The sequence below is a fragment of the Carassius auratus genome, chromosome 38, assembly GCF_003368295.1.
Source record: "Carassius auratus strain Wakin chromosome 38, ASM336829v1, whole genome shotgun sequence".
Taxonomy (NCBI): domain Eukaryota; kingdom Metazoa; phylum Chordata; class Actinopteri; order Cypriniformes; family Cyprinidae; genus Carassius; species Carassius auratus.
This window is the reverse complement of record NC_039280.1, coordinates 14,912,475-14,939,525: the sequence shown is the minus strand read 5'-3', so window position 1 is coordinate 14,939,525 and position 27,051 is coordinate 14,912,475. Positions and strand designations below refer to the sequence as shown.

The window sequence follows — 27,051 nt, the reverse complement described above, 5'->3', positions numbered from 1 at the left end:
ACCTCAGACGAACTCACATCAGAGTCGAACTCACAAACAAGCGTACACAGTGTAATGATTTATTTGAAACATGAAAACACGTACACATAGAAACACGTCTTAGCAAAACGGACCTCAGATAAGAGCACAATAGAGACTTAACATAAATGCAAACATCCGCAAGCAGCTTTTTTTTTTCTGTTTTTGATTTCCTTGAATGGAGACCGAATCCATTCTGCTCTGCTGACTATCCTGACGTTGTGTTAGATGTTACGTGTCACTCCTGACAGTCTTTGACGAAGCCTTTCCTCCAGACACATTGACAGCTGTAGGTGCATTATACATTCTAATAAGACCGACTGAAGCTGATCCGGTATTAAAACGTTACAGCATATCAAAATACAGTGGCTATAAAAAATATCATTTCACTGTAAATCAGATATCTGAATCCAATAATAATCGTTAAACCAGCACATACATAAATAAATATCCTTTATATGGGTTATAAATCTCAATACAAACTTGAAGTATTAATATATTTGAATCCAACCCCATGCCTCCTAAGACTATACAGTACATGTAATTCTAACGGATGAATCTCATCACTCGTCATGACTCGATGCCAACTCAGAGGCTCCGTGGTAGCGAGAGGAAAGTAGCGTTTCGCACCCTGGCCCTTGGATTTGTTCCCAGGTTAATACGCCCATCCGCTGCATGCTACAGGACACTCTGAGTTCATAGTCATGAACGGTCACAAATGACCGAAGGATGTATCGGCACACGATGCCGGTGTCTTGGCTGCGTGTGAGGCTCAGGGCTGCCGTGCTGAGCCCATACGGACCACAGCTGGGACGGGTGATCCAGATCTCCGCAGCTGTCCGGGTGAAGGCTGAGGGTCTCAAGCATTAGCTCGGCTGGCACTCGTTCTTGCTGCAGGTGGCCTGCCGCTCGATATGCCAGGTGCCCTCCTCGTACGTGCAGTAGCAGATGGTACATTCGTCGATCTTAACCTCTCGGCCGGCCGGGATCACCGCTGTGTCCGCGTAGCAGTTTGGCCCTGTGGGAGAGATGGGAGAGGTTGCATCAAATTGAGAGAAAGCCTGTTGAGTTCTGCAAACACAACTGCAAGCCCTGGATTTGAGTGGCAGTAACTGTCATGGATCAAGCTGAAATGATGTCAGATGACCTCATGTAAGTTTTATGATGTTTTCAAGTTAGCAGTCAATCTAAGCACAATACTATGACCCGAGTCAGTTCTTTTTCTGCATGTACAAGGCTGCAGACAAATAAAGAAAATATGAATTGAATATTTACTGTAAGAGCCAAATGATTTTTCAGTTGATAAATTATAAAATCGCTTAAAAGGGGGGGTGAAATGCTATTTCATGCATACTGAGTTTTTTACACTGTTCAAGAGTTGGATTCCCATGCTAAACATGGATAAAGTTTCAAAAATTAAGTTGTACGTTTGAAGGAGTATTTTTGTTCCAAAAAAACCTCTTCCGGTTTGTCACAAGTTTCGGAAAGTTTTTTTCGAGTATGGCTCTGTGTGACGTTAGATGGAGCGGAATTTCCTTATATGGGTCCTAAGTGCACTTCTGCCGGAAGAGCGCGCGCTCCGTATAGCAGAGCACTGAGAGCACAACAGACTTCACTGATCAGAGCGAGAGCGTCGCGAAATGTCACAAAAGAAGTGTGTTTTTGGTTGCCAGGGCAAGAAAACCCTGCTCAGATTACCAAAAGAGAAACAGCATTAAGGGAGCAGTGGATGGAGTTTATTTTTACAGAGCATCAACGGAGTTGTGCAAGTGTTTTTGTTTGATCCCTGAATTTCGAAGATGCTTGTTTTACAAACAAGGCCCAGTTTGACCCCGGATTTGCACATTGTTTATTTCTTAAGGATAATGCAGTCCCAACGAAAAAGGGTCACGATCGTGTGTTGGAACCGCATGCGGTGAGTAAAACTGCTTCAAATATCTCTGTGTTGTTAACTTAGCTATCAGCGCGTAAGCATATCAAGTAAACAACATGCGATGTTGTCATCAAACTGCACTTTCCACATGTACAGCTTAAAAAAAAAAAAAAAAAAAGACGACATAAAGTGGAACTTAGTCATTTTCCAAAACCGCTAAGCAAATATATACAGTTTCAGTACATACCACATAGAGACGCCTTTGCTGATGCTGCTCTTGTTAAATTTCAGCCTCTGGATCTGTGTCACAGCTTCCAAACGCTCTCAACTCAAAAGCCTACTGGCGCTCGTGATTCTTTAGCTCCGCCCACACGTCACGCATCTAGGCGCTCGTGTTTTTCCGGGAAAAATCGGTACAGACTATCTTTCTCTTATAAATATAATAAAAATAAAGACTTTTTGGAGTTATGAAGGATGCAGTACTACTCTATAAGTACTCAAGATTAACAGGATATTGAGTGAAAACGAGCATTTCACCCCCCCTTTAATAAAGACACTTCAGTCAGTTCTGCTTTAGATGTGACAGAGGAACAATTTTGTATAAAGGTATAAAATCCATGGTGTTATTCTAGTTTTATTTAGTATAAATTTACTAAATTTGATAATATTTCTGCCATATAAACATCAAATGCAGTGTTGATCATAGTGACAATGTCACCCCCAAAAAAACTTGACATACAGTTAATCCAACGGTATAATTAGACATCATTTTAATCAATAACCAATCATTTAATTAATTAAATAATTACATTTTTATTTTGAACACCATTGTTACTTATGACATTTACAGAACTTAAAAAATGACTCTCAGTACAGTGAGGGAGTCACTTGTGAGCTCAGTAACAGCTCTAAATGATTCAGTCTGTTTCCTGAATCTTTATAAATACCTCATATCAAGCAATCACTTCATGAGTAATTTTTCATTGGTATTCAACACTGGTTTGCAACAGACCATATCTGATTAATTAGAAATAAGCCAATAAAGAGATATACGAACTAGGTGCAGCTTCCAGCTAATGATTCTCAGATAATTTTGTATTGGACATGAAAAATGTCTGACAGTTCAGTGATGGAGTCACTTGTTAACCCAGTGACAGCTCTAGATGATTCACTGAATTTGATTCAAACTGTTAGCTGATAAATCTGTTCAAATTATTCATTAAAAACAACCAGTTCATAAGAGTAATTTTTTCATTGGCATTCAACACAGGTATGCATAAGATGGTATCTAACAAAACTGAATATAGATTCACACAAAGCTTTCCCACTTGTCACCAATTGTGAATGGATTATAAATTATTATTGCAAATATTTTGCCGCATTTGTGACAATTTTGGTTGCAGTGAGGATCTCTAATGCAGCTCACTTCATTGAAGGGAAATTTTGTCTTTGTCACGGCTGCTTGCAGGCAAAACTATGACAGCAGAAAAAATGAATTCCAATATCCTCAAGTTTACGGAATAATCCAACTAGGCAGACATACAGAGGGTGCAAAAACAACAGCATAACGGTGACTGAACACCAACTGAACGTGAGGGAAGGGTTTATACAGACAACACAAATGAGATTATAAATCAAACACAGCTGGACACAAATGATTACAAACAAGGAGAGGGAATTCAAACAAGGAAACAGGAAGTAATGACCAACAAACTAAAAGACTGCGAATGACCAAACTAAAGTCCATGACTGTGACAGTCTTGGCATCTTGACAGCAGTCGTTACTGAACACATAGATGGCAATCAGTCTTTATTATAATGGTGTTAAATGTTTCATAGGACAATAGTAACTTTAAAGATTTTCACAGTTCAATATCAGGCCTTCCATAAAACATTACTGTATCATAACTTCATAGAGGAGTAATTGCTGAGCTCTCTGTGTAACATCCACATTTATCAAGCCACAAGTGCAGACTCAAACCTTTAGTGTGCTGATCCATAAAGCTCTTCCATTGCATACATTTTTAACTACTCTTATGCAAATGCTCTTTCAAAATGTAAAAAATTTATTCAAACGTATGTGTTTAAACCTGAATCCAGCTATAATGCTTTTGAGGACTTGCTAGAGAAAATAAAGCTGGTTTCTGCAAATAGCTGTCGATGAAACCAACACACTGGCAAACAGAAATAAAAAAGATATAGTATAAAATATACAGTACTGTGCAAAAGTCTTACTATTTTCATTAACAAAAATGGTTTTAAGTCAGTTATTTCTGTTTTGCTGTAGTGTGTCATAAAATCAGTTTACATTTCCAAACATTATTTTTGCCATTAAATGTTATAATCCAGTGGGATTTTTGTGTGCAGAAGGAGTCTGTAACACAGAGATCTGATCTCACCATCATCAGTCTGTCTGGAAGAAACAGAACAAACTTAGAAAGACTAAATCCAGAAGAACTGTGGCAATGTCTCCAAGATGCTTCAAGAAACCTGCAAAGCTACTGTACTGTGCACAGTTTTGGCACTTGTGTAAAAATGCTGTAAAGTGAGTATGCCATCTAAAATAATGCCATAAATAGCTTTTATTACTTAACTTCTATTAACTTAACTAAATTAAATCAACCTATGGTGTGACCACACTATGCATTAAAAAATGCTTTTGTCCTAGGTGTACTTGCTCAAAGTTTTTCAGGTAGTTTTGTAGGTTTCTTGAAGCATCCTGGAGATATTGCCACAGTTCTTCTGGACTGAGTCTGTCTCAGTTTGTTCTGTTTCTTCATGTTATTCCAGACAGACTAATGATGGAGAGATCAGATCTCTGTGTGGAGCACTGACTGCTGTCGGACTCCATGTGCAAACAAAAATCTCACTGGATTATTACATTAAATGGCAAAAATAATGTTTGGAAATGTAAACTGATATTTACTACTTACACACTACAGCAGAAATAATTAACTTTAAACCATTTTTTGTTGGTGAAAATACTAGTGGCCTAAGACTCTTGCACAGTACTGTATAGGTGCTATAAGCAACAGTATTCAAAGCCATGGCACAGTGGCTTGTGCATGTGTATGTGTCACATAGAAAGCAGTTGTGTCAGTAAACAGCCATCCACGCTACTGTCTGGTCTAAACTGGCCTATTATTACTGTAAAGGCAAAAATACCATGAACAAAAGCAAAAAGGAAAACATCCAACTACAGCCAGTGGATGATAGATTGGCACTGCAATGCCACATCATGCACTGGACCATGCAGGTCTAAAATGACTCAGGACAAACACTTAATGGCTTGTCGCATTCGGAGCCTTACACTATCTAGAAAAATACAGTTTGTCATGACAAACTCAAACACTAACTAGACAAAACCTTGCTTTAAATGTTTGAATAGTTTAAAGCTTGAGTGAATGTATGGATGGAAGGCTTTTCACTACAGCACAATCAAATCTGATCAATTCGAAAAAATAAAGCCTACTAAGTCAGAACAGCCTGAAGTACTGTGCTGAGTTTGGTGAACACAGCTTGAAAGCTCAAGCAGGAATTAATGGCATTTTACACAGTACACGATTGGTAGCAAGCTTTGCATTCATTTGCCTTATAAATGATTGGGGGTGTGAAACAGGGTATCATGCTTCAGCCCCATGCTAGAATAAGTAAATATTGCATTCTGTGCTGCGTGTAAATGTTAGTTATTAAAGCTAAAGGTGAAGTTTATGTCAACATACATTCTCTTAACCTAGTTTATTGTTCATTGGCTTTTTTAAGTAGGTCATTTCATGGGTTTATCTCCCCCAAAAGTGAAAACATGCCTCCCAGGAACCATCAAAACATTTAGAGTGATTCACTCACATCTGTCAATCTCTAGCTCAACCAATAGAGCCAAATTTTGAAGACTTATGCAAAGACAAAGGAGTAAAACAAGAGTAAACATTTTAGCTTTTGAGATTTGGGTTTCAATGGAGATTCCCAAATTCCTGAGATTCTTTTCGAGCAAAGCTTATGTTTTTGTCACGTTATATCTTTATTGACAAGCCCCAGATAAAGTAATAAGATATTGTGAGGACCTGAATAATTGTTATGGCGTGATGAGTGTAAGGGGCGTTTGCAAAGGTTTTTTGAAAATATGCTTTATTTTTGTAATTGAGTGGTGGCACCACTACCTGTCACACTAGTATCCATTCCAATTGTGACTCCGGACCACAAAACCAGTCATAAGTAGAACAGGTATATTTATAGCAATAGCCAACAATACACTGAATGGGTCTAAATTATCGATTTTTCTTTTATGCCATAAATCATTAGGATATTAAGTCAATATCAAAACTTAATTTTTGACTAGTAATGTGCATTGCTAGGAACTTCATTTGGACAACTTTAAATGCAATCTTCTCAGTATTTAGATTTTTATGCACCCTCAGATTCCAGATTTTCAAATAGTTGTATCTCAGCCAAATATTGTCATATCACAACAAACCACACATCAATGGAAAGCATATTCATTTGACTTTCATATATAAGTCTTAATAAAAAAAAAAACACACTAACACCAAATAACACCAGGGTCACAATTTTTCTCTATAAAATGTTTTCCCCCGTAGAACAGAATGCAAACTTAAAAGTCTTGAATTTAGTAATAGAAGTCTTTATTATAATTTAAAGATCTTAAATTTGGGGATAAAAAGAGATATGTCTTAATGTGAGGGCTAAACTTCAAAAGATTGTGATTTAATTAAATAAATATAAGCTACACGTTTCAGTCAAAATGTTGTACAGCTGTTTTTAAATGAACGCACCTCTGACAGGAACCGACTATCTTCAGAAAACATTCAATGGCATTTTCAGTTCATTTTACCTGTAATGCCTGATAAAGTATCTCTCTCTTTATATATACGCAGTTGTAAATGTGAACCGGTGGGTTGGCCACAAGCAATGCTTCCAAAAATCGAAACAACTGCTTTCCAAAAAAATTAAATAATAATAATGTAGCCTAATATTTTATATTTTTTACTCATCCCTTCTCTTAAAAAATGGTTTAAAGGCTAAAATGTGAATTATTTTATAAAATATTTTGTTTTTGTGAACACCTGTACCTAAATTGTAAAACATGTCTTGTAAGTCATGTCATATTTTAGCATGCCATAATCAACTTTATTCATATAAACCATATTTTTCCATTTGTGGGCATTTGAATGCAAAGTGGCTAGGTACTTTGAAAACCACAAGCCACAGTGGTTGTGTGTTAAAAAAAAAGTTAAAGCCGAGCCCTGATTGGATGTGAACCTTTGCTGTCCAAAATCACTTACTCATTCACTACTCCCTAGTGATTGCCACTATGTGGAAAATCAAGGAATAGATTTTGCACATGTATGGCTATTCTTCTGGGAACTACTGTACATATAAGAGCTAAATGCATTATTAGTATGCAGCAGCCATGAGAAGATGAAAAATATGATCATGTGCCGTGTGCACACCAGCAGGATACTTGCGAATGAGCTTGGAAAGCTCTGGCTGCATCCATTCCATTGATAATAAACCGAGAACATGCTGTGTAAAATGGCTTTTATTTTTCAGTCAGAACTTTTCAATGGAAGTTATAGTACTCTTCAGCACTGAGTAACTGCCGGAACAGATTGCAGGACTATGCTGAATTTGGTGGATGTAGTTAGGTTTAGAATTTAAATGTTACGTCTCAGGTAAGAAATAAAAAATAAAAAACCTCAAAAACGTAATAGCGTCTTTGTCAAGCTAACAAAATGAATACAAAAACTATGCCATTAATACGAAATGCTACCTAAGAGCAGCTTCCATTTAGCCCTTTTTTACACCGCCAAAACAAGGATGAATTGGTATTCAGCCTCTAAAAGACATTATCATAGGAGATGGAAGACTACATAAAAAGAATGCGGCCACATCAATCATCTTGAATATTTGGCCAGTGCTGTCAAGATGTCATCCAGTCCATATTTATAATAATTTCAGAGCAAACACTTCAGATTCCTGCCCCCAAATATTAAGACTGTGGAAGTAAAAGCAGCTGGCACAGCTGATTCATCCTGATGGGTTAGATCTCAGATCACCCTATGGCTCTGTACTATATGTGTGTTAATACTGCTGCCATGTATGTTTAACTGTTGCATAACAGAACATGATTATGTGTTGTCGCATTATATGTGATCATTGGTACACAGAGAGAGGGGGTAGAGAAAGTTGAAGAAGGAGGATGAAGAGGATTGGGGGGAAGATAAACGGGTTGGGTACACAGCAACAAACAAAACAGCAGTGAAGCAGTACGCATGCTGCATTTCTGGCAGCGGAGAGAAGTGTTTAATCATGCTGAGCAGACCCTTATCCTCGCCGCCTATCAAAGCGCTGCTGTAGAGGCTAAATTCAAGAGAGAGCACCATTAAAGACTTTGGTCCATTCAGAGATGAATTGCATTCCCCATGGTACAGTGGTAATTGAGATAAAAAGCAAAGGAGGAGGAGGGAAAGCTTGGATCCTGAAAATGACATGATCTTTTAAAGCTCATTAAAGCTGATGCTCTCTGAAAGAGCCGGGATCATAGCTAACACTGCTCTGAGAATAAGTAAAGAGGAAAGACCTTTAATGCAGTTCTTTAGTATGTATGCATTATAAATGCAACTAAATTTACTTACTTTTGTGGATATGACAGCTGGGCTGGGATGGATGGAGAAGATATACACAGATTTGCAGGGGTATATTTTATTCTGGAAGTGCCAGTGGATGGACTTCACTAAAACATTAATGAACGATTTCAACATTCTCATAATATAAGTCACACGCTATGCCGTATGGAGCAGTGAACTTGCGCTCTTATTCAGCCCATCTGCTGTTTGTTTTGTGCAGATATATTTTATGCTGTATAGTTTAACAAAGCTAAGGTAAGACCATTATGTTTTTCTTCAGATTTAGAAATTATGCAATTTAATTTACATCAACTCTTCATATTACATATAGCATTCTGCTCACAATCTGTTTGGAGCGTGATTAAAATGCAGTGATTCTGCAACTGTTTGATGCATTCTGATGGCACAGACAGGGGGGAAAAAACATGATAAATCACGAAACAGAAAGAATCCTTAAAAAAAAGCACACGATACTGATTTTGGTTTAAACTGAGCAGCACTACATGTGTATAATTGTGATGTTTTTATCAGCTGTCTGGACTGACGGCACCCATCCACTGCAGAGAATCCGTTGGTCAGCAAGGGATTTAAATCTGTTCCAAATCTTAGATGGCATGAGGGTGAGTGAATTTTAATTATAATTTTTTTATCATAATTGATTTTATTAGACATGCACAACACAGTCCTTTGTACACAGATGAGTGCTGTTTAGGTCAGGTTTGTGTTGAAGAGCCGCTAACCAAGTAATTTATTCACATAACGTTCTCTCTCTTAATATGTAAATAAGTGTCAACGTTAACATTTCCATTTCTAAAGAATTGAAGTATTATGCAATTAAGTCAGTTTGCTACTTCATTCCAACCACTACTCTTTATGTAAATATTTAATTTATATAGAGTTCAACACTTCAAGTTTAATGGTGCAATGCGAAAATATTTTATTAGTGTGCATGCTGTTACTTTGCATCAAAACTAGGCTTAGCTTACACTTACACACAGCTGGTGCATCCGGCCCCAGGATTCTTTCTAATTTGTTGAGCTTTCATGTATGAGAAAGATGCTTTTGACATAAATGCATGGCATTTTGATTTCAGACATCTGTTAAATCCATACTTCTATCTGTGCGGTTTGCTTTTTAAATCCTGTTCTCCTACTTTCCCGCATCTCCTGGGCATAAAAGACTGGAAAAATAGTGTTTCAAGAGAAAGTACAGAGAGCTGGAGGTGCTGTGCATATAAAATCACTGTCCTCTACTTCTCCCCTTCAGTATCGCAGAGCATCAAGCCCCATTACAAATGGATAAAACCATCAGCGCAACAAATCCGGGCGAACATATTTCTCCAGAGGAAGAAAGAAAAAGAAGAAGTATTTGAGATGAGCTGAGGCCTGAAAGTGATTTCCGGGGCCTCTCTTAAGCCCCCATGAATATTTCTCCCTCCAATTTTTTCTTTCTTTTTTTTTTTTTTTTTTGAGAAAATGCAAGTGATCCCTTTCTCCCCCCATCAAGGTGGATTTTCAGGGCTTTCGGCTCATGCTCGAAATGTTTATTACAACCTCCTCAGATTAGCAGTGACCCCAGTGTCTGAGCCCTTCTAGAAGAGGGCTGGTTTTTTCCCTGTACGTTGCCAAGGCGATGGCCCACATGAGAGGAGGTGGACAAAAAGGAAAGGACTACAGGGAAATAAAAAGCATCTCTTCATGTTTGTAACACATTCAAGGTATTAGGCACATATCAAGATATTTTGATTCACCTCAATGACTCTCTTTTGAGTTCCCTAAAAAGATTAGTTCAAATTAATTAACTGATTTGTCCACAGATTCTTTCAGCTGGTTAAATCAATACACCAGCAGGTGTTAGCATGTTTACAATGCATGGTCACTGAACATTTATTTATAAAAAAAATAAATCTTCGCCCCTTTTTTGTTTTTGCTGCGAAACTTGCAACTGATTCACATTCGCAACTAAACGTACATGAACACCTTGTAACATGTCCCAGTTTTAACTTTTATTCAAAATCCTTTTAGGCTGGAGTGATGAGCAGAGACTGGTGGGTTCATTTCTTTTTCCACTGCCTTCGGAGGGCACTTAAAGGGAAATTTCACCCAAAAACTAAAATTCTGTAATTAATTCCTCATATCCATCCAAATCCGGAAGACCTTTGTTTATCTTCACACACAAATTAAGATATTTTTGAAGAAATCCAAGAGCTTTCTGACCCTCCATAGACAGCAATGCAACTGAAACTTTTAAGGCACATAAAGGTTGTCAGGACATTGTTAAAATAGTCCATGTGACATCAGTGGTTCAACCATAATTTTATGAAGCAACAAAACTATTTTTTATGAGAATACCACACATACGCATACCACGTCTTACACAGAAAATAAGAAATTGCTGAATCAAGTTATTTTTGTTTCCTTTGTGCACTGAAAAAAATATTCCTGTAGCTTCATCTAAAATATCTTAATTTGTGTTCCAAAGATGAACGATGGGCTTACAGGTTTGGAATGACATGAAAGTGAGTAATTAATGACAGAATTTTTATTTTTTTTGGTGAACTATCCCTTTAAGGTCAAAGACAACTCACCTACGATGATTCGTTTAGTGCCAATTTGAGTCTTTCCATGAGCCTTTGAAAAAACGAAAACTGTTATGCTTTTTAAAAGTATAATTCAGTGAATGAAAAAATATTCATTGTCAGAGCCAGTACTTGAAAGAAAAAGAGAACTATTTGTATACTTGTTTTTCTGTAGTTTTTTACACCATTTGCTCACTTGTTTGTTCAAAAACACTGATTCATTCACAGCACCTATAGGCAGTTATGTGCTTTATAGTGACTAATTGCATGTGGTTAAAGATTATACGACCTGTTGATGCTGTTTTTATTATCACACAAAAATTCCTTATAAATCACATTTATCCTTACCTAAAAGAGGGTCTTACATCTTTGGGAGTTTGTGATATTGCTGCAGCTTTCTCTATGAATCTTAAAGCAGCAAAAAGCACTCAAAAGAATCACTCAGTGCCAAGTTTCTTATTTACTGACAGTCCCTCAGTGAGAGAAAAGAGCGCGGGAGTGCTATGACTGAATCAGGATGGGTTTTTTCACTCCCTTCTTTCTGAGTCCCAACATTGCAGCTCCTCACAGATGTTCTTTGATATTCATGAACAACTGCCTGGGGTGGATATTAGCAATAGCGTTCACTTTCATCTCCCCCCATGGCACTTCCTCAAGTGTCTCCAAGCATACTCCTCCAACAACAGACCCATGCAGCGCTCTGCACGGGAACATAATACTTCATTCAGCAGCTAAGAAAGAGGTGCTTACCTCTACTCTTCATGAGCAACAAATAGAGATATTAGCCCTCATGACTGCTTTATGCACCCTTTGTGCTTTTCACGCGTTAACAACCACTTAAAGGGGTCCTATTATGCTTTTTCACTTTTTCAACATTGGTTAGTCTGTAATGTTGCTTTCAAGTTCTGCAAAGGTAACCAATCACAGCACATTTCGTATTTCAGAAGGCGGGCCTTCATTTGATGCAGGAACTATTTGAGCGGTTCATGCCAGACGGGGGAGAGAGGTGTTGTAATAGTGTAAAATATGTGAAAGATAATGTGTTTTTCAAACAACTATGAGAGCTTGTTCTAGTACACACCCAAAACTAAATCAAGACTTTGTAAAATAGCATAATAGGACCCCTTTATAATGAATGAAACTGCTGCTAATAGGATGAAATGTGCACACCGGCCTTGAAGATGTAGGTGGCCTTGCACTGTTTTCTACATTTTCTGCAAGCTGCTGACACTGGCCACAGATGAATCAGCTCAATGATGAGGCGTTTTAATGACCGAACAAATTACAAGCATTTACGTCTTTTGAATTGTGTGCTTTCTGTGACCTGAGCTAAAACAGTTCGGAGGGGGAGGCTTTTGTAGCCCCTGCTGGGTATGACGTGGTGAGCGTGAACCGAGCACAAGATTATGATTATGAGAGGAATGCTTGCAACCCATTTAGAAATCGATTCTCCTCACTGCTTCCCCATTCAGTGTCAAGTCTGCCAACCAAAATGAAGACGACAGTCCCCATTTCTACTGCAGCTATTATCATTTCATCCCTTAGACACCACATTTTTCTCAAAGGGCCGGTCTTTCATACAAAGGCACAGTCAATCAGATGGTAATTGACTCTTAATGGTACCAATTAAATAATCATTCTCCTTCTGATTTATTTGACATGTCACTTACACAGAAAGTTGAAAAAGTTTTGTTTTGAGCAAGGGGTCAAGCTTTAGCTGGTTAGCAATGCTAATTTAGTCTCTGTTTGTAGATACATTTACTGATGCAAAGAAGCATTTTTTTCCAGTGACAGCCATCTGAAATCAGCTGTTAATTTTCACATCACCACTTAGGATAGTTTCTATTGAACTGCCTATCCATCCAACCATTAAAATTTGTGGGCAGTAAAATGTTTAAAAGACATCGCTTATGTTCACCAAGATTGCATTTCTTTGATCAAAAATACAGTAAAAACAGTAATATTCTGAATTACTGTTACAATTTAAAATAATAGTTTTCTATTTAATATATTTTTAAATGTAATTTATTCTTGTGATGCAATGCTGAATTTTCAGCAGCCATTACTTCTGTCTTCAGTGTCACATGATCCTTCAGAAATCATTCTAATATGTTGATTTCTGATTTCTTATTATGATCAAGGTCAAAACCAGTTGTGCTGCGTAATATTTTTGTGGAAACGTGATGCATTTCAGGATTCTTTGATAAAAAAGAAAGTTCATTTATTTACAGCATTTATTTACAATTTTATTTTAGTAACATTTTAAATGTAATTATTGCCAAACTGTCTTTTGATTAATTAAATAAAAGTATTAGTTCCATTCCAAAAAATTTTTTTTTTTTAAATCTTATTGACTAAAACCCTTGACCATGCATCTGTAAATATTCAGAAACAAACAACAAAATCAAATATAACAAATCTTATGAAAAAATCTTCCAAACTAAAAAGGTTTTTTTGTTTGGTTTTGTTTAACAAATGTCCAAATATGGCTTTAACAAGCCATCATTCAAAGCTGGTCTTGATAATCATTACTTTTCAAGTCAAAACATACAATTATTTGAACTCAATTGAATTATTCTTCCTTAAATTTAAATTTGAATCACAATTCTGCATCCTGTTTGCAACATCGACAGAATTCAGATCGTTCAGGGATTGTTAACGGAGCATTACCCAGATGTTCTTGCAGCGCTATTAGCCCATCGACATTGGCATAATATCGTTTTGGCTTCAGGGTGATCAATATTGACATTTCTGGCTCAAATGACTGGCTCTTCAAAAGTGACTCTATGCCTGACTTGAAATCATGTACTTCCAAGGGGTCCAGTATCAGTCGTTAAAAACAATGCCAATGGCCTCCTTGGTGTTCTCCTGTCAAACGCTAAGTTTGTGTATGTGATTATCATCCTCATCAGATGCCATGTTAGAACTAGCTGTCACAGCCTGCACCCATCCTACGGTGTCACCGCGCAAAGCTTTGAAGTCTTACTTTTTGAAGAGTGCAAATCTCATGGGGTCAGAGCATCTGGCTGCTTCTTGCTCTGCATCTGTTCAGGAGTCTTTGTACCTCAGACATTCACAGCAAAAGCCTCAGAGGTGCCACCCATTGCACTCGCGTCTCTCTGTGATCCACCCCCACAAGGCATGCGGAGGAACCACAGGAAACACAAACAGAGTATTAGAGTGATTTTATCTATCGAAACAATTCCCAGATGAAATCAAATTGCAGACTACCTGGCAAGCGCGACGAAGCCGAGACGAGTCACGGTATTACGGCACGCCGTGAAATCACTAGGCGGCTGTAATCTTGTGCGTTGAGCAAAAATGTTTCCAATCCATCATAAAACCACACAGCTTGACTGCTTGAGTGTGCACATACATTTGTAAAACTGTTTGAATTCACCACGGCACGACTTGATGAAATTGGCCCGCTTTTGTTCCTTGGATTCCGTCTCACAGCCAAACACCAACTGAGATATTGGATCAGGGAGTCTTGGCGGCATCTCAGCAAATGCCAAGATGATTCATTTAAACATGTGTGCTCTTTAAAATAATTGCCCCACATCACCCTTCCCCCTATTGTCCACACTACGCTGAGAGTTTAGCTCCCGAGTCAGAGATCCATTTACCAAGTCATCATTTCTTTTCTGCTGAAGGAGGCAGCGTGGCTGCCGGTGCCATATTAGATCAGGATCCAGGCATACACAAGAAGCAACAGTCTTGGACATGCTGTCTAAAAGCATCTCAAACAGCTCTATATAACCCACACTGATTCAGAAAACTTCTCCCAAGACATTGTAATGTGTTCCAATCACAGAACACTCACACACTAACCCAAGGTCACTGCTTTTCTTTCCTCCCCCCGCCAGAAAAACAGTCCTCTGGCCAAAAAGAGAACAACAGAACGCACAAGGCAGACAAAAGGTCTATTCAGAAAGCTAGCGAGTTGCCTCGCTGTCTGTTGTCTACATAGGTAGCATCTAGACTTTCATCACACAAGTAGCGCTCCTCGTTCGACTTTCAGTTGATTTCATTAACACAGTATACTAACAGCGCACTATTACAATTAAATAATTCATTTTACATATAACAGGTCACTGTGCTAAAATAAAGTTTCAGGACTCAAAACATTCTCGTTAATCTAAAAACAGCTTATACTGAAGCCAAATTGCCAAAACAACAGCTTGTGGAATGTACCACTTTATAATGTAATAGTGATGCTAAACACCGCCTCCACCGATGAAGATCAACGCCTGCTTCTACATCGCTGCCTATTTAGCTCCGCCCACCAATTTACACGTATAGTAGGTAAATGAAAAGAGCAGTAAACGCAGGTCTACGCAGAAACCAAACGACAAACTTTATTTGATGAACTGTATTTTTAATGAAGTGTAAGAACGTGTTCCTTTGTTCACTTCATTTTATCGCGGATTCGTTTATAAACAAGGCAAATTTGACTTGGGATTTTTAGAAATGCCAGTGTGGGTTATCGTTTTTATTACGTGATCACTATTGCTTTGTCTGTTATTACAGATCGTTTGATATGTACTGAGTATTTATGCATTTTTAACCTACTATAAATCAGTGTAGCATCAACCAGTGAAGGATGCAGGCTGTCAAACATAGACAACTGTAAGCCAATCGTTAGATTTACTTCTGAAACTACAATAATTAAAACACCTATTCAAACAGAGCATTCCGATTTGAATGGTTAATACAGGACAGAAAGTAGCCTATTACTTCTAAATTATGAGTTTTTTTTATGTAAAAAGCTTGATAACATATAAGTGGTCATCAGAGAACAGTACAAAATAAAAAAAACAGTCAGTTCATGACCCCTTTAGAGCATTTGGTATCATTAAGTAACAGTGAACAATACTTCTACAGCACTTCTTAATATTGATCAATGTTAATTTATACATAATCATACATATTGTTTTTGCTTTTTTATGTATAAATTAGCATTAGCTCAAGTATTTTAAGTGATCAATACAATGATCAATACTATCAATTCTACTACCAAAGCAACTATTTAAAAGTTTTGAGTCAGTTAAATTTATTTTACTTTTTGAGGTAAAAAGTAAATACTTTTATTCAACAAGTATGTAAAATCAAAAGTAACAGTAAAGACAAAATTGTTAAAAATTACTTCAAATAAATGCTGTTCTTTCAAACTTTCTATTCATCTGATAATCCTGATTTTAAAACATGGTTTCCTCAAAAATATTAAACAGCACAAACAATAAGTAACAGTTAATTAGGAATAATATTTCCCCATATTACAGATTTTGCAGTATTTTTGTACAGTATATCAAACAGATACAGCCTAAATACAGCCAAAAACACTGTACCAACCAACCAGTTGTTGTTCATTATTAGTTGTTCTTGATAGCCAATACATGAAATAATATTAAGAAATCATATTTATTCCAAAAAAAGTGTTACCATTTTATAAATAACTTTTCCATAGCGAATGAACATTTTGAAAATTAATAATTGATCATCAACACCTTGTCCACTATCTTGGATTTGTTTTGCCTTATACATTGCCTTATAGGTTTGCCTTCTCTGCAAAGTATGCACGTAATGTTCTGCCTAAGAATTCATCCAAAAGAAGGCATCTCAAGATTCCTTGTCGGGAGCGCAACGAACATCTCTTAAAATGCTGCTTCTGTAGGCAGCTCACTAGATTTTGTACCGGAGCAAAAAAAGGCTGCCGTGCAAGGGTGCTTTTCATGTAGAGTGGCTTTGAAAATACTTCCGTCTCTGCAGTGGGCGCTTTGATGAGAGAGTGCATTTATGTACCTTATACTTCTGTATTTGCAGCCAAATGGAGGGAAAAAAAACATGTGTAAAAGTTTAATCATCTGTGCCCTAGGGCTGGCGAAAGCAGACTGCAACCGAAACACCTGCCTGCGCTAATCACCTCACCTCCTGGAAACAAGCAGAGCAACTTTGCAGATTCATTAGTGCTATTGCTGTCTGAATAATGCATGCCGGCAACTATCTTAAACAAAGGCCTGCAGACAAATATGATCTCCTCGGGTTTGCATCACCTCACTGAAGTAAACTGGCTATTATAGAACAATAAGATGGATGCACACGTAGGCCATACGAGAGGCGGTGAGTTCTGCGGTTCTGTGCATGCTTTCTGTGAATTTTCTTCATGGTATAGTAATTGGGTGAAGTGGACAGAAGTCTCTGTGGTCATTTTACAGAAGCGATTCTAACCTACCTCTCTCTCGCTCCTGGGGGACACAGCGGGGGTTTTGCGGTTCAGGGGATGGCGGTTTGAGAGGTATGAGGAGGAATAACAGAGAAAGAAAGAGAGAAAGGCTGGAAGAACATGACCACTTACCACTCTTACACACTGGGCAGCACTGGTCAGGCTCATATTTCGGATCAACACACTCGGTCTGTGGGCAAGCTGACACTGAACACAGAACCTCTCCACTGGGCTCACATCGGCATTTCTCACATGGAGACACCTGGAAACACAGGTAGATGAGAGACAAAACCTTCTGTAGCGACCTTCTTTATACTATTACAATCACTGAACTCATTAACTCATCGTTAATGTTAATTATTCATAATGTTTTCCGTCATACATTATAGCTTGTCGTAAATAATTAAAACCGAATTTAAATTGCATAGTGTAACGATGATTTGATAAGTATAATCGGGACGGCATCCCATAAACTGAAAAATGCTGCATTCAGAGGACACATTCCATGGTAGGGAGGCATCAAGCCACATCCAAATCCAAAGTTAGCCAGCTTCACTTCCTGTCTCATGAGATACCTTCATCTGATCAATTTTTGAAGGCAGGCTAGGCAGTGTAGATATCTTTCGCTGCCTTTGACATCCCACAATCCTCTGTGTTCCATTCAGTATTATAGTAATTAAATATCCGTTTAGTTATCACCAAAACTCATTCTATTTTATTGTAGATCATTAAACAGTTACACTGCCTGCAAAGTCAGCGAGGCAGCAAGTCAGCTGCTAATGTATTACAAGGCATAATTAATGCCTTAAAACTACTTTTATAATGCATTATACATGAAGGCTTTAAGTAAAGTGTTACCCAATATTTTTAGCAGTTGCATTCTGTCGAAGTATGCAAAAGAATCTGTAAAAAAGTCTGTATCTCTACGAAATAAAAAATGCCAGCTATGAAATTAGCCTTAGTAGGGGAAAGAGTTTTTTTTCCATTAATGCTTTAGATGTCATTTCCACCACCATCATTTTCATGAATGGTGATTTCAGATGCGGTGGAAATGATGGTTCAGTGAATTTGGAGAAGAAGATATAATTAAACCAAGTAGCAAGCACAAAAAGGGTTTAATTTTTAAAAATCCACTGCACACAAAATGCCCATAGTTGAAGAAACAGCCACATGCATTTTATGAACCTAAGCTGAACTGTATTCATGTGATAAATTCAGAGTCTTTCTGTCACACAGTGGATTTCTCAAGCATTCATGTGTCTCTACAGATGTCTCCGAAATGACATACTGTATGTATGAACAAACGATCAGTTTTGCTCACTGCTTCTTCTCTGCTTTCAAGCATAAAATACAGAAGACTTTTCTGGCATTAGCATTTCTGTAAAAAGACCCTTCTGCACACAGTATCTCCTGAGACAATCTCCAACAAATCAAACAGAGGACAATGTGTCACCTCCAATTGTTATGGAAAATAAAAAGAAAAATTCACAGGGGGTTTCTAAAATTGAAAAGTTCAACAGAGGTGAGACTGGATTCCTTCAGAGGCTCGTATTGTGGGGCTAAACAGATATGATACCGGGACTCATTTCGTTCTGCCGAGGGTTTAATTGTTACCTTTGCAGTCTGCATATGCATTAGGTGCGGCTGAGCAGAACCAATAAATTCAGTGCTTGGTCATTACCACTCTTTGTGAAAAGTGTTTATGCTGACTTCTGCATTAATAAATCTCACTGCTTGCCATAAAGCTCAGGTGTTTTGGAGAAAAAACTCCAATGACACAGGAGGAGGAACCAATGCAAATTGAATCAAGAGCACAAGCTGTAGAAGCAGCTAATGGCTTTGGCTACACTGTGGGGCAAGACACGCAGTTCAAAAAGAATCATTTGTGCACCTGCTGCTAACTCTGAAACTGATGACATGCGCTTTTTCACTGAAGGCAAAATTAGAGAGCATCATAATAGGGCCTTACAGAGAAAAAAGACCTGTCGTCTTCTCTTACATAACAGCCTAAGCAAGATAAGTCACCATTAGTTTTGCATAATAATTGAACTCTTCACACTTTCAGGGCAGAAAATGCAGGAAAAACAATATTTCATCTTGATGCAAGCCTCCTCCCTGGGGAAAGACTGGGGCTGAGGAAGAGTGATGGATTAAAAATGAAAAAATGTGCAATTTTGAAATCTCATTTTTGGCTCGCTGGAATCAATATATAATCAAGACATGATGTGCACACATTAGATTTCTTCAACTGGACAGAAAACTCCACTGGACCACAAAAATTCAATTCCACTCAATAATGAACAGAGATTCATAGGGGTAACGATAAAAAAGGTCACTCGGGCACTCCTGACTGTTGAATACAGATAAAAGTGAGAAATAAACCAAAGTTAAAGCTGGGATATGGATAATGAAGTGCTTATTGTGTTGGGCTAACCTTAAACTCCTCCAGGGACGAGTAGATTTTTCCTCGAAATTCACAGTAGTTTTTTTTCTCTTTGCACTGCGGGCAGCACTGGCTGGTGTCGACACGCAGGCAACGAGGGTGAAGTTTTGGACACTCTGGCTGGGCGCACAGAGGACCCTCATCTGTGCACAAGCACGGGCAGGTGGAGGGTCCCGGGGTGAATTTTTCCCCAATGGCAAACACAAACCCCGTTTCGTCCATGCAGCCTTTCCCCCTATAATCGGGGTATGCATACTCATCGATCGCATCCAGAGAGATATTGGCCTCTTCCGTTGGTACCTCTTCGGTTTGCTTGAGTGATTCTTGCTCACCCCAGGCTTCGAGGGTCTTGACTTGAAGTTTGGACCCTCGTCTCAATGAACTCAAGTTGGGTCTGGTCCTGCTAGAACTGGATTTGTTCCCACCCTTGATCCCCTCTAGTTCAAGATTACTCAGCTCCTCCAGACGCTGTTTTGCACCAGGGCTCAGTGCACCCTCCTTTGCCTGGGTCAGAACGCGCTCCAAGCGCTCTTTCTCCCCACCCTCTGGCACCGACACAATGGGATTGCCCCGTGCGCTCGTATACAAGAGCCAGCTAACAAAGATAAGTCCTGTTGTCATGGCAGCCGAGTGAAGCATCTCGCTCCTCTCCACCAGCATAAAATGACGGGACTGCACCTGGACTCACATTACAATCCTCAAATTGCAGGTAGAGTCTAGTACAGCAGAAGCATTGTTACATCTGTAAAAGAAACAAACTGCAGAGTTCAGCACCATGGACAGGGGCAATGCAATATTATAGTGCATTCAGTTCCTCCTGGGAAGTTTGTATTTATGAGTTGGGAAGCTGTAATTATGACGTGTTCTTTGGTTGGATCAATATGGTACTATATTGATCCAATATGATGTGGTGTTGTTTTTTTATGTTTTTATTTGATTTATGAAGCTGCTGTTAATTGAATCGCTATATATCCTATTGTAGTTGTACAATAATGTCATATTTTGTACAAACAAATTTCCCATAAATACAGATGCTGCACCCTTTGAATCCGACATATTTTCTCAATGACATGTCCTCAAATTCTAAATTGGGGTTTTGAAGAAAGTTTAGTGTTTTACACATGTAATCATGGTCGTTCAACTCATAAATACAATCTTTCAGACATGACTTAAATGGATCATCTGTCAGAGAAGTTGGCTACAGCAGCTATTGAAACAACTGACCCAAAAATCAATTCTCTTAAGGAGTGCAACACTAGAAACAGTGATCTACAACACTCCTTTAAAAACCCCTTCAATGATTCTTCAGTCAAGTTGCAGTCGTGCAGGCTGTAACTGATTCTGTGCTTCTGTAGATTTCATGAAAATATAATACGTAAATGGTATTTAACATAAGTGGTTTTATTTAACCAAAGTTGAGCAGACTGAAATAATAGCTACTAATTTTTACTAACAACTAATGAGCATAATCATTCAATGATTGCAATAAATTGACCAAACTTGAATTAGACATCTTGAATTGACCACAATTTAAATAAGCCACCATCAATTTGCTTGTCTAAATGTTGCTTTTGCTCACAATCCAGTTTTCAACAATAGTTTTTGTGGTTCAGACCCATTAACTATCCTCCCAGTATACATTAGAGTATGAATGATTATGATTGCATTGTACCTTATCATGTAGCAAGTGTTGTCGTCTGTGAGGTCTTTCATTTATTTAATAAATGCTATTCATTTTATTAGTGTTTGTGTAGTGAGTGTTAATGTGATGTGGTCAACAGACAACAATGGCTATGCTCTTAGTCACTCATACATTTCTCATAAATAAATGAGATGGATAAAATGTAAAATATAAAGAAATCTTCAGTTATGTAATTTAAATAAATTATTGTTATAATTACAAATTTTTATTTAGAACTAATAAGATTGATAGTTGTTTTAATTCAAATTTACTGCATTTGTTTAACTCAATTAATTGTTTATTTGATCTATTTGCAGAATTACTCACATTTAAGGAGCTGATTTGATTGATAATGAATTTTAAAAAGAGTTTTAAGTAATCACTTGCAATAATTAAGTACATGTAAATGTAAAAAGTAAATGTAATATAGACTGTTCAGAATATTGGCCAAAATAGAAAATAACCAAAAATATATATATATATAATTAATTAAATCATTTATTTTCTCCTTTTTTTTTTTTTTTTTTTTTTTTGAAGAGATGTACAACTTTCCCGTACTGGAAACGTGTGAAGGCTGACGGCCTCGGGTGTTATCACACATAGCGACAGCAATCTTCCAATCCCACCTCCACGCATCAATTTTCACGGGGGTGATGGACACGAAAGTAAATTGCCTCAAGGGAACTTGAGTCACAAGTACTTTAATAACTCCTCTATTTTCTGTCCAGCTAAGCACAACCAATTCACTTCAATTTAATCTGTTAAATGACACGAAGGGGTTAATCGTGAAATAGATTCAGATGGGGGGGGGGGGATGGGGTCAGTGTAAAAAATATTTAGGCAACATCACACAAGTATGATTGCTGATGTGATGGCTTTTATTATGCTATATGCACAAGGCAGGTTATCACAGCTATGCTATAATATTAAAGTAACAATGAAACGGAAGTAGCAAAAGATCTTTTCTTGTACATGTACATCCGACTGTAGCAGACTATCGGACTAAAAATAAACAAAAAAGTAGGTGGGGACTTGATTTCTGTCGGCTGGTTCTTAATTATATGTTGAAATGTGGGAATTAAATTCAAAAGTGGAGGTAGATACATTTGAGCTTGTGGAACAAAATGATTGTTGATTCCACTGTAAGGAAATAACAATAAAGAATAACAAAGTGCAGTAAATTGTAAAACTGTTTGCTCTACAAACCAATTTGTTCATAATTAAGATAATATGGTTAAGTTGCAATATCAAGCAATAAAATGAGATGTTTTGTACACTCAAAAATAGCTTGAATCCAATGACGCCAGACACCTTAAATTTAACATGTATTTAGAATTTTCATTGCATCAACTTTAACAACAACAGCCTGTCTGAACCACAGAAATCTTATACTAAATTTACATTGTGTTTATACACAGATCAGTTAGCCTATACACTTATAGGCTAATTAATATCAATGAGCTTATGTGTTGGTCAAAAATTGGTCAGTTACTTAATATATTTATTTTCTGTCAACTAAAATCGTACCACAAAGGCAAACCTCAAAGCGAAATGAAAAATCGGACTAGAACCGGAGTGTGAAGTGGATCGGAGCAGTCGGCTCCAACTCCACGCCGGGTTTCTCACTCATAAGTCGCGAGAGAAACCCGTTCAGAGTGATCATGAAGCCTGAGGAAAGAATCACCAAAACCTAACTTCGGAAAACTCAATCCCCGTTACAGGTAAAATTACACAGCTGCGCCTGGATTGGCGAAACACCAAGGTTGAAATTTATTTAGTTATTTAGTTATTTAAAGACACTGGTAGCTCGCTCCTCGTTCCAATTTGTCCACCACACAGCCTTCCATAATCCAAAGGCCGCGAACACAAACAAGCTTAGCCATGCTAATAGTGAAAAGTCCCATTTATTTTATACGATGCTAGGCCAAGCATTTTATAAGACCGAAACGGTACAACTGTGTTGGGATGATGGGAAATAATATCAAGGAGGGAAAAATCTGAGTGGAAAAATATGACATCAAACAAGATGTACACTAACTCATGAAATGTGAAACACTCAATTTCAGACTAAAATTACATCATTAACTGTTCATCTAAACTCGAATTTAAGCATAAAAAGCCATGCATGCATGCAGCTATCCCAACTCCAGTCCCTGTGGGCTGTGGAGCCTGTTGATGCAATGCACAGGTGCTCTTCACAGCATCATTCACATCCACTCGAAAATCACATCTGCAGCCTCACATTAAACCATAGAAAGTGTCACATCTCAGGTGCAGAATCACTTTAATAACCGAGGCAATCATTTGGAGTTGAAGCTGAGAATGAGAAAAAGAGGCGTAGATAATGATGCGACACAAAGCAGATGCAAAACCACTGTCTGCAGAAGCTCTTATCCTTAATATTCACATCACCCACATAAGTTAATCAACGTAACGTAACCCAAAGAAAAAGCCTTCACGGAAACCAAACATAGCGAGTATCTATCCATATCATACTTAACTCTGCGCCTGTTAATGTCAGTGCTGTTCATACTGGGCACGTTTAAGCGCATCGGTCATGCAGAACAGTATATGGACTCTCCTTAAACGTTAAACTGAAACTTTACAATGTCATTAAGAAGCGTTAAAACATACTAGATGTCCATACCTGCATCTCTCCGTCGGTGTGGTTGATGTGTTGTGTGGATAGTTGTCACACAGTTGATATCGAGGCTCGTTCATCAGTCTCCGCACACTCCTCATCACCTCACAACTGCGCTCAGGAAATAGGAAATTTAGTTTTAATGTTGCCACTAACGAGGACGTCAGGGCTGTTAATGTCTCCTCAGCTCTTGCCGGGGAACTGAAAGAAAGGAGTGGACTCTTCAGCATCAGTGACAAAAAAAACATAAACCGGCAGACTTACGTCACATGGTGAGGAGTTTAATGGAAACAGCGCGTCACCTTTCTGACCACCAGGTGGCACATTCTCTTACTGGACTCACACAATTCACTGTTTGATTAATCATTCGTTCATGTTGTTTTGACACAGCCTATCCATTCTCACATCCGTCTTGAGATGGGCGATGAGCGTGTCTGTTTTCCAGATTATTGTGCTGGCCTTGATCGCGAGATTCTGAGGACAAAGATACATTTGAATGTGCAGGTATAAAACTGATGGAAATGCACATGAGAACTGAACTTTTCTGCCACGATTTGCGCTGAATGTAGTTGATGTTTTCAGGAAGGAACAGTGAAATCAGAACACATGCACGTATGGATTTTTTTTTTTTTTTTGTGTGTGTATGTGATAATATTTGTTGAGCTTTTATCATAACTCTACACTTGAGCGTACAAAGTACGCGCGGTTACAAAAATCGAGTGGTGTATGGAAGGCTGTTAGGGTCAAAAACGCACAATTTTTAACGCTTCTAGAACGTGTTGTTTAAGGTAGAATACGTGTTGTTTACGCGTTGTTTTCACGACGATTACGTGTAAATTACGTGTCATAAAAAACACTTATTCTATGCACAACATGTTCTCTAGACGCTTAAAATTCACACTTTTTTGGCTTTCCATAGTGGTGCGCATACAGTGCACACATACTGTTCTGATTACGCAAATTGCATCATGCGCACTGTATGTGGTCCCTTTATTTGCATAAAAAGTGAAGTATACTCTGGGCTTTAAACCTAATCCACCCAATACAGTAGATTTGAACTATTTGATCTAAAGCTGATATTTACTATTAAGTTCTTACAGTAAGACTTACAGTATGTTGATTTTTATTGATCTGATTATAATGATTGCAGACTTACCTATAAAAGAAAAAAAATAGGATACTATTTATAGGTAATAAGTAATAGGATTACTATTACTACTTAGTATTAATATTAATTATTATATTATATTATATAAACGTAATGTAATATAATTATATTATATTAATGTCATTATTTATTATTTTAATTAATAACTGAAATTACTGAAGTTATTTTATTTCTGAAATGTTTTACACTACCATTCAAAATTGTCAGGTCAGTTAGTTTTTATTTTATTTTATTATTTTTAATTTATATTTTTTATTCAGCAAGGGTTCCATAAATTGAACAGAAAATCTGCATATTAGAATGAAGGATTTCTGAAGGATTGTGTAGTACTAAAGACTGGACTAATGATACTGAAAAAAAAAAGATAATTTTGTTTTGTTCACAGGAATAAACTGCTTTTTAAAATGTATTAAAAAAGAAAGTTATTTTTAAAAAGGCTTTTAAAAATATAATTTAACAAAATTTATGTTTTAACTATATTTTTTGATCAAATTAATGCAGCATTGGTGACTTTAAGAGACTTTACTGAAAAATTTTACTGACCCCAAATGTTTGAACCGTATCTAACTTCAATGCATATTTGTATCCCCAAATAGCTAAGCAGACACACACACACACGTATTTTTTTAGCTATCTAAATGAGAACACACTATAGAGTTTTTTACAACATTAATTATAAGGACCACAAACTAACCCTAAACCCTACAAGAAATATTTTTTATATTCTTAGGATTCTTAGAAAATAACATTTTTTATTAATGAATAGTTTTTTTGTTGTTGTTATTGTTGTTTTCAAATTAGAATGTTTTGTAAATGCATACACACAGAACAACAGTGGTGCTTGAGGCCAGATGATTACATCCTTTTAAAGAAATGCTCTTCATATCCAGCACAGGCCTGCATTAATATAATTGATTATTCAGGGTCGGTCGAAGCCATTTCCATCATCATCTTTTGATGGGGTGAGAGGGGAAAATCATTAATTCAACATTAACAAAGAGGCAAGGATAAATGCCCACAACACTACATTTCACAACAGAGCACAAGCTGCTGGCACCACAACCTCCTCCATACAGAAGACCGGAGGTCCTCTTCTGACACTACATTTCCATGCACATTAACAATTGATCCAGTCCAGCCTTACTGTGAACCTGTATTTGGCATACAAACGCGATTCAGATCCTTCAGCAGACTGGTTTAAGGTCAAATTATCAAAGCTTGGTCAAACGTCTTAGTGTGAGAGTGTTTTTCTAAAAGCAGAAGTAATTTTATTAAAGTTGAATGGAGCCTCTGCTCCTGGAGAACAGGACAAGGGCTCTATGTGCAGTGAGTGACAGTGTGGTAATGGTTCGCTCAGACCACATGCATGATTGAGCAACCTGCAGAGAAACCCGTCCCAGCAGTACCTGTGAAAAGGTAGTTTCTAAAACAAGGGTGACGAGACGTTCATTCCAATTTTTGCCAGACAAAGTTTGTTGTCTAGAAACAACTGATGTCTCTGTGGACATTTCTGCTAAAGGGTAAAAAGTTCAGACAAACTAATATTATTCATGAAGGGCTGTCTTTCTTTCTTCCTTTCTTTGGAAAATGTGTCAAAGGACCCTCAAAAGAAGGCTGTCGTGAAACATCCATGTTAAAGGTAAAGCATATGTTATAATGCATTCATATATGTCTTAGGAAACTATTAGAGGAGCCATGAGAAAACATGCAGTTTTATGTGAATGTTGATGCTGAATGCATGAAAATGAGTGGATTTGGTGCACTGTTTGTTCAAGCGGTATC

The 27,051-nt window shown here is 37.6% G+C and overlaps 1 protein-coding gene across 1 annotated transcript; it reads right to left on the bottom strand.

The window, feature by feature from the left end:
- Positions 1-25,122, bottom strand: vwc2 (von Willebrand factor C domain containing 2). Its single transcript, XM_026224353.1, has 4 exons — positions 24,108-25,122; positions 19,771-20,521; positions 17,469-17,598; positions 1-1,036 (listed from the first exon to the last, which is right to left on the bottom strand). Exons 2-4 carry the CDS (start codon positions 20,437-20,439, stop codon positions 885-887), a joined length of 951 nt encoding a protein of 316 aa, XP_026080138.1. The 5' UTR covers positions 20,440-20,521; positions 24,108-25,122; the 3' UTR covers positions 1-884.
- Between the last annotated feature and the right edge of the window lie 1,929 nt (positions 25,123-27,051).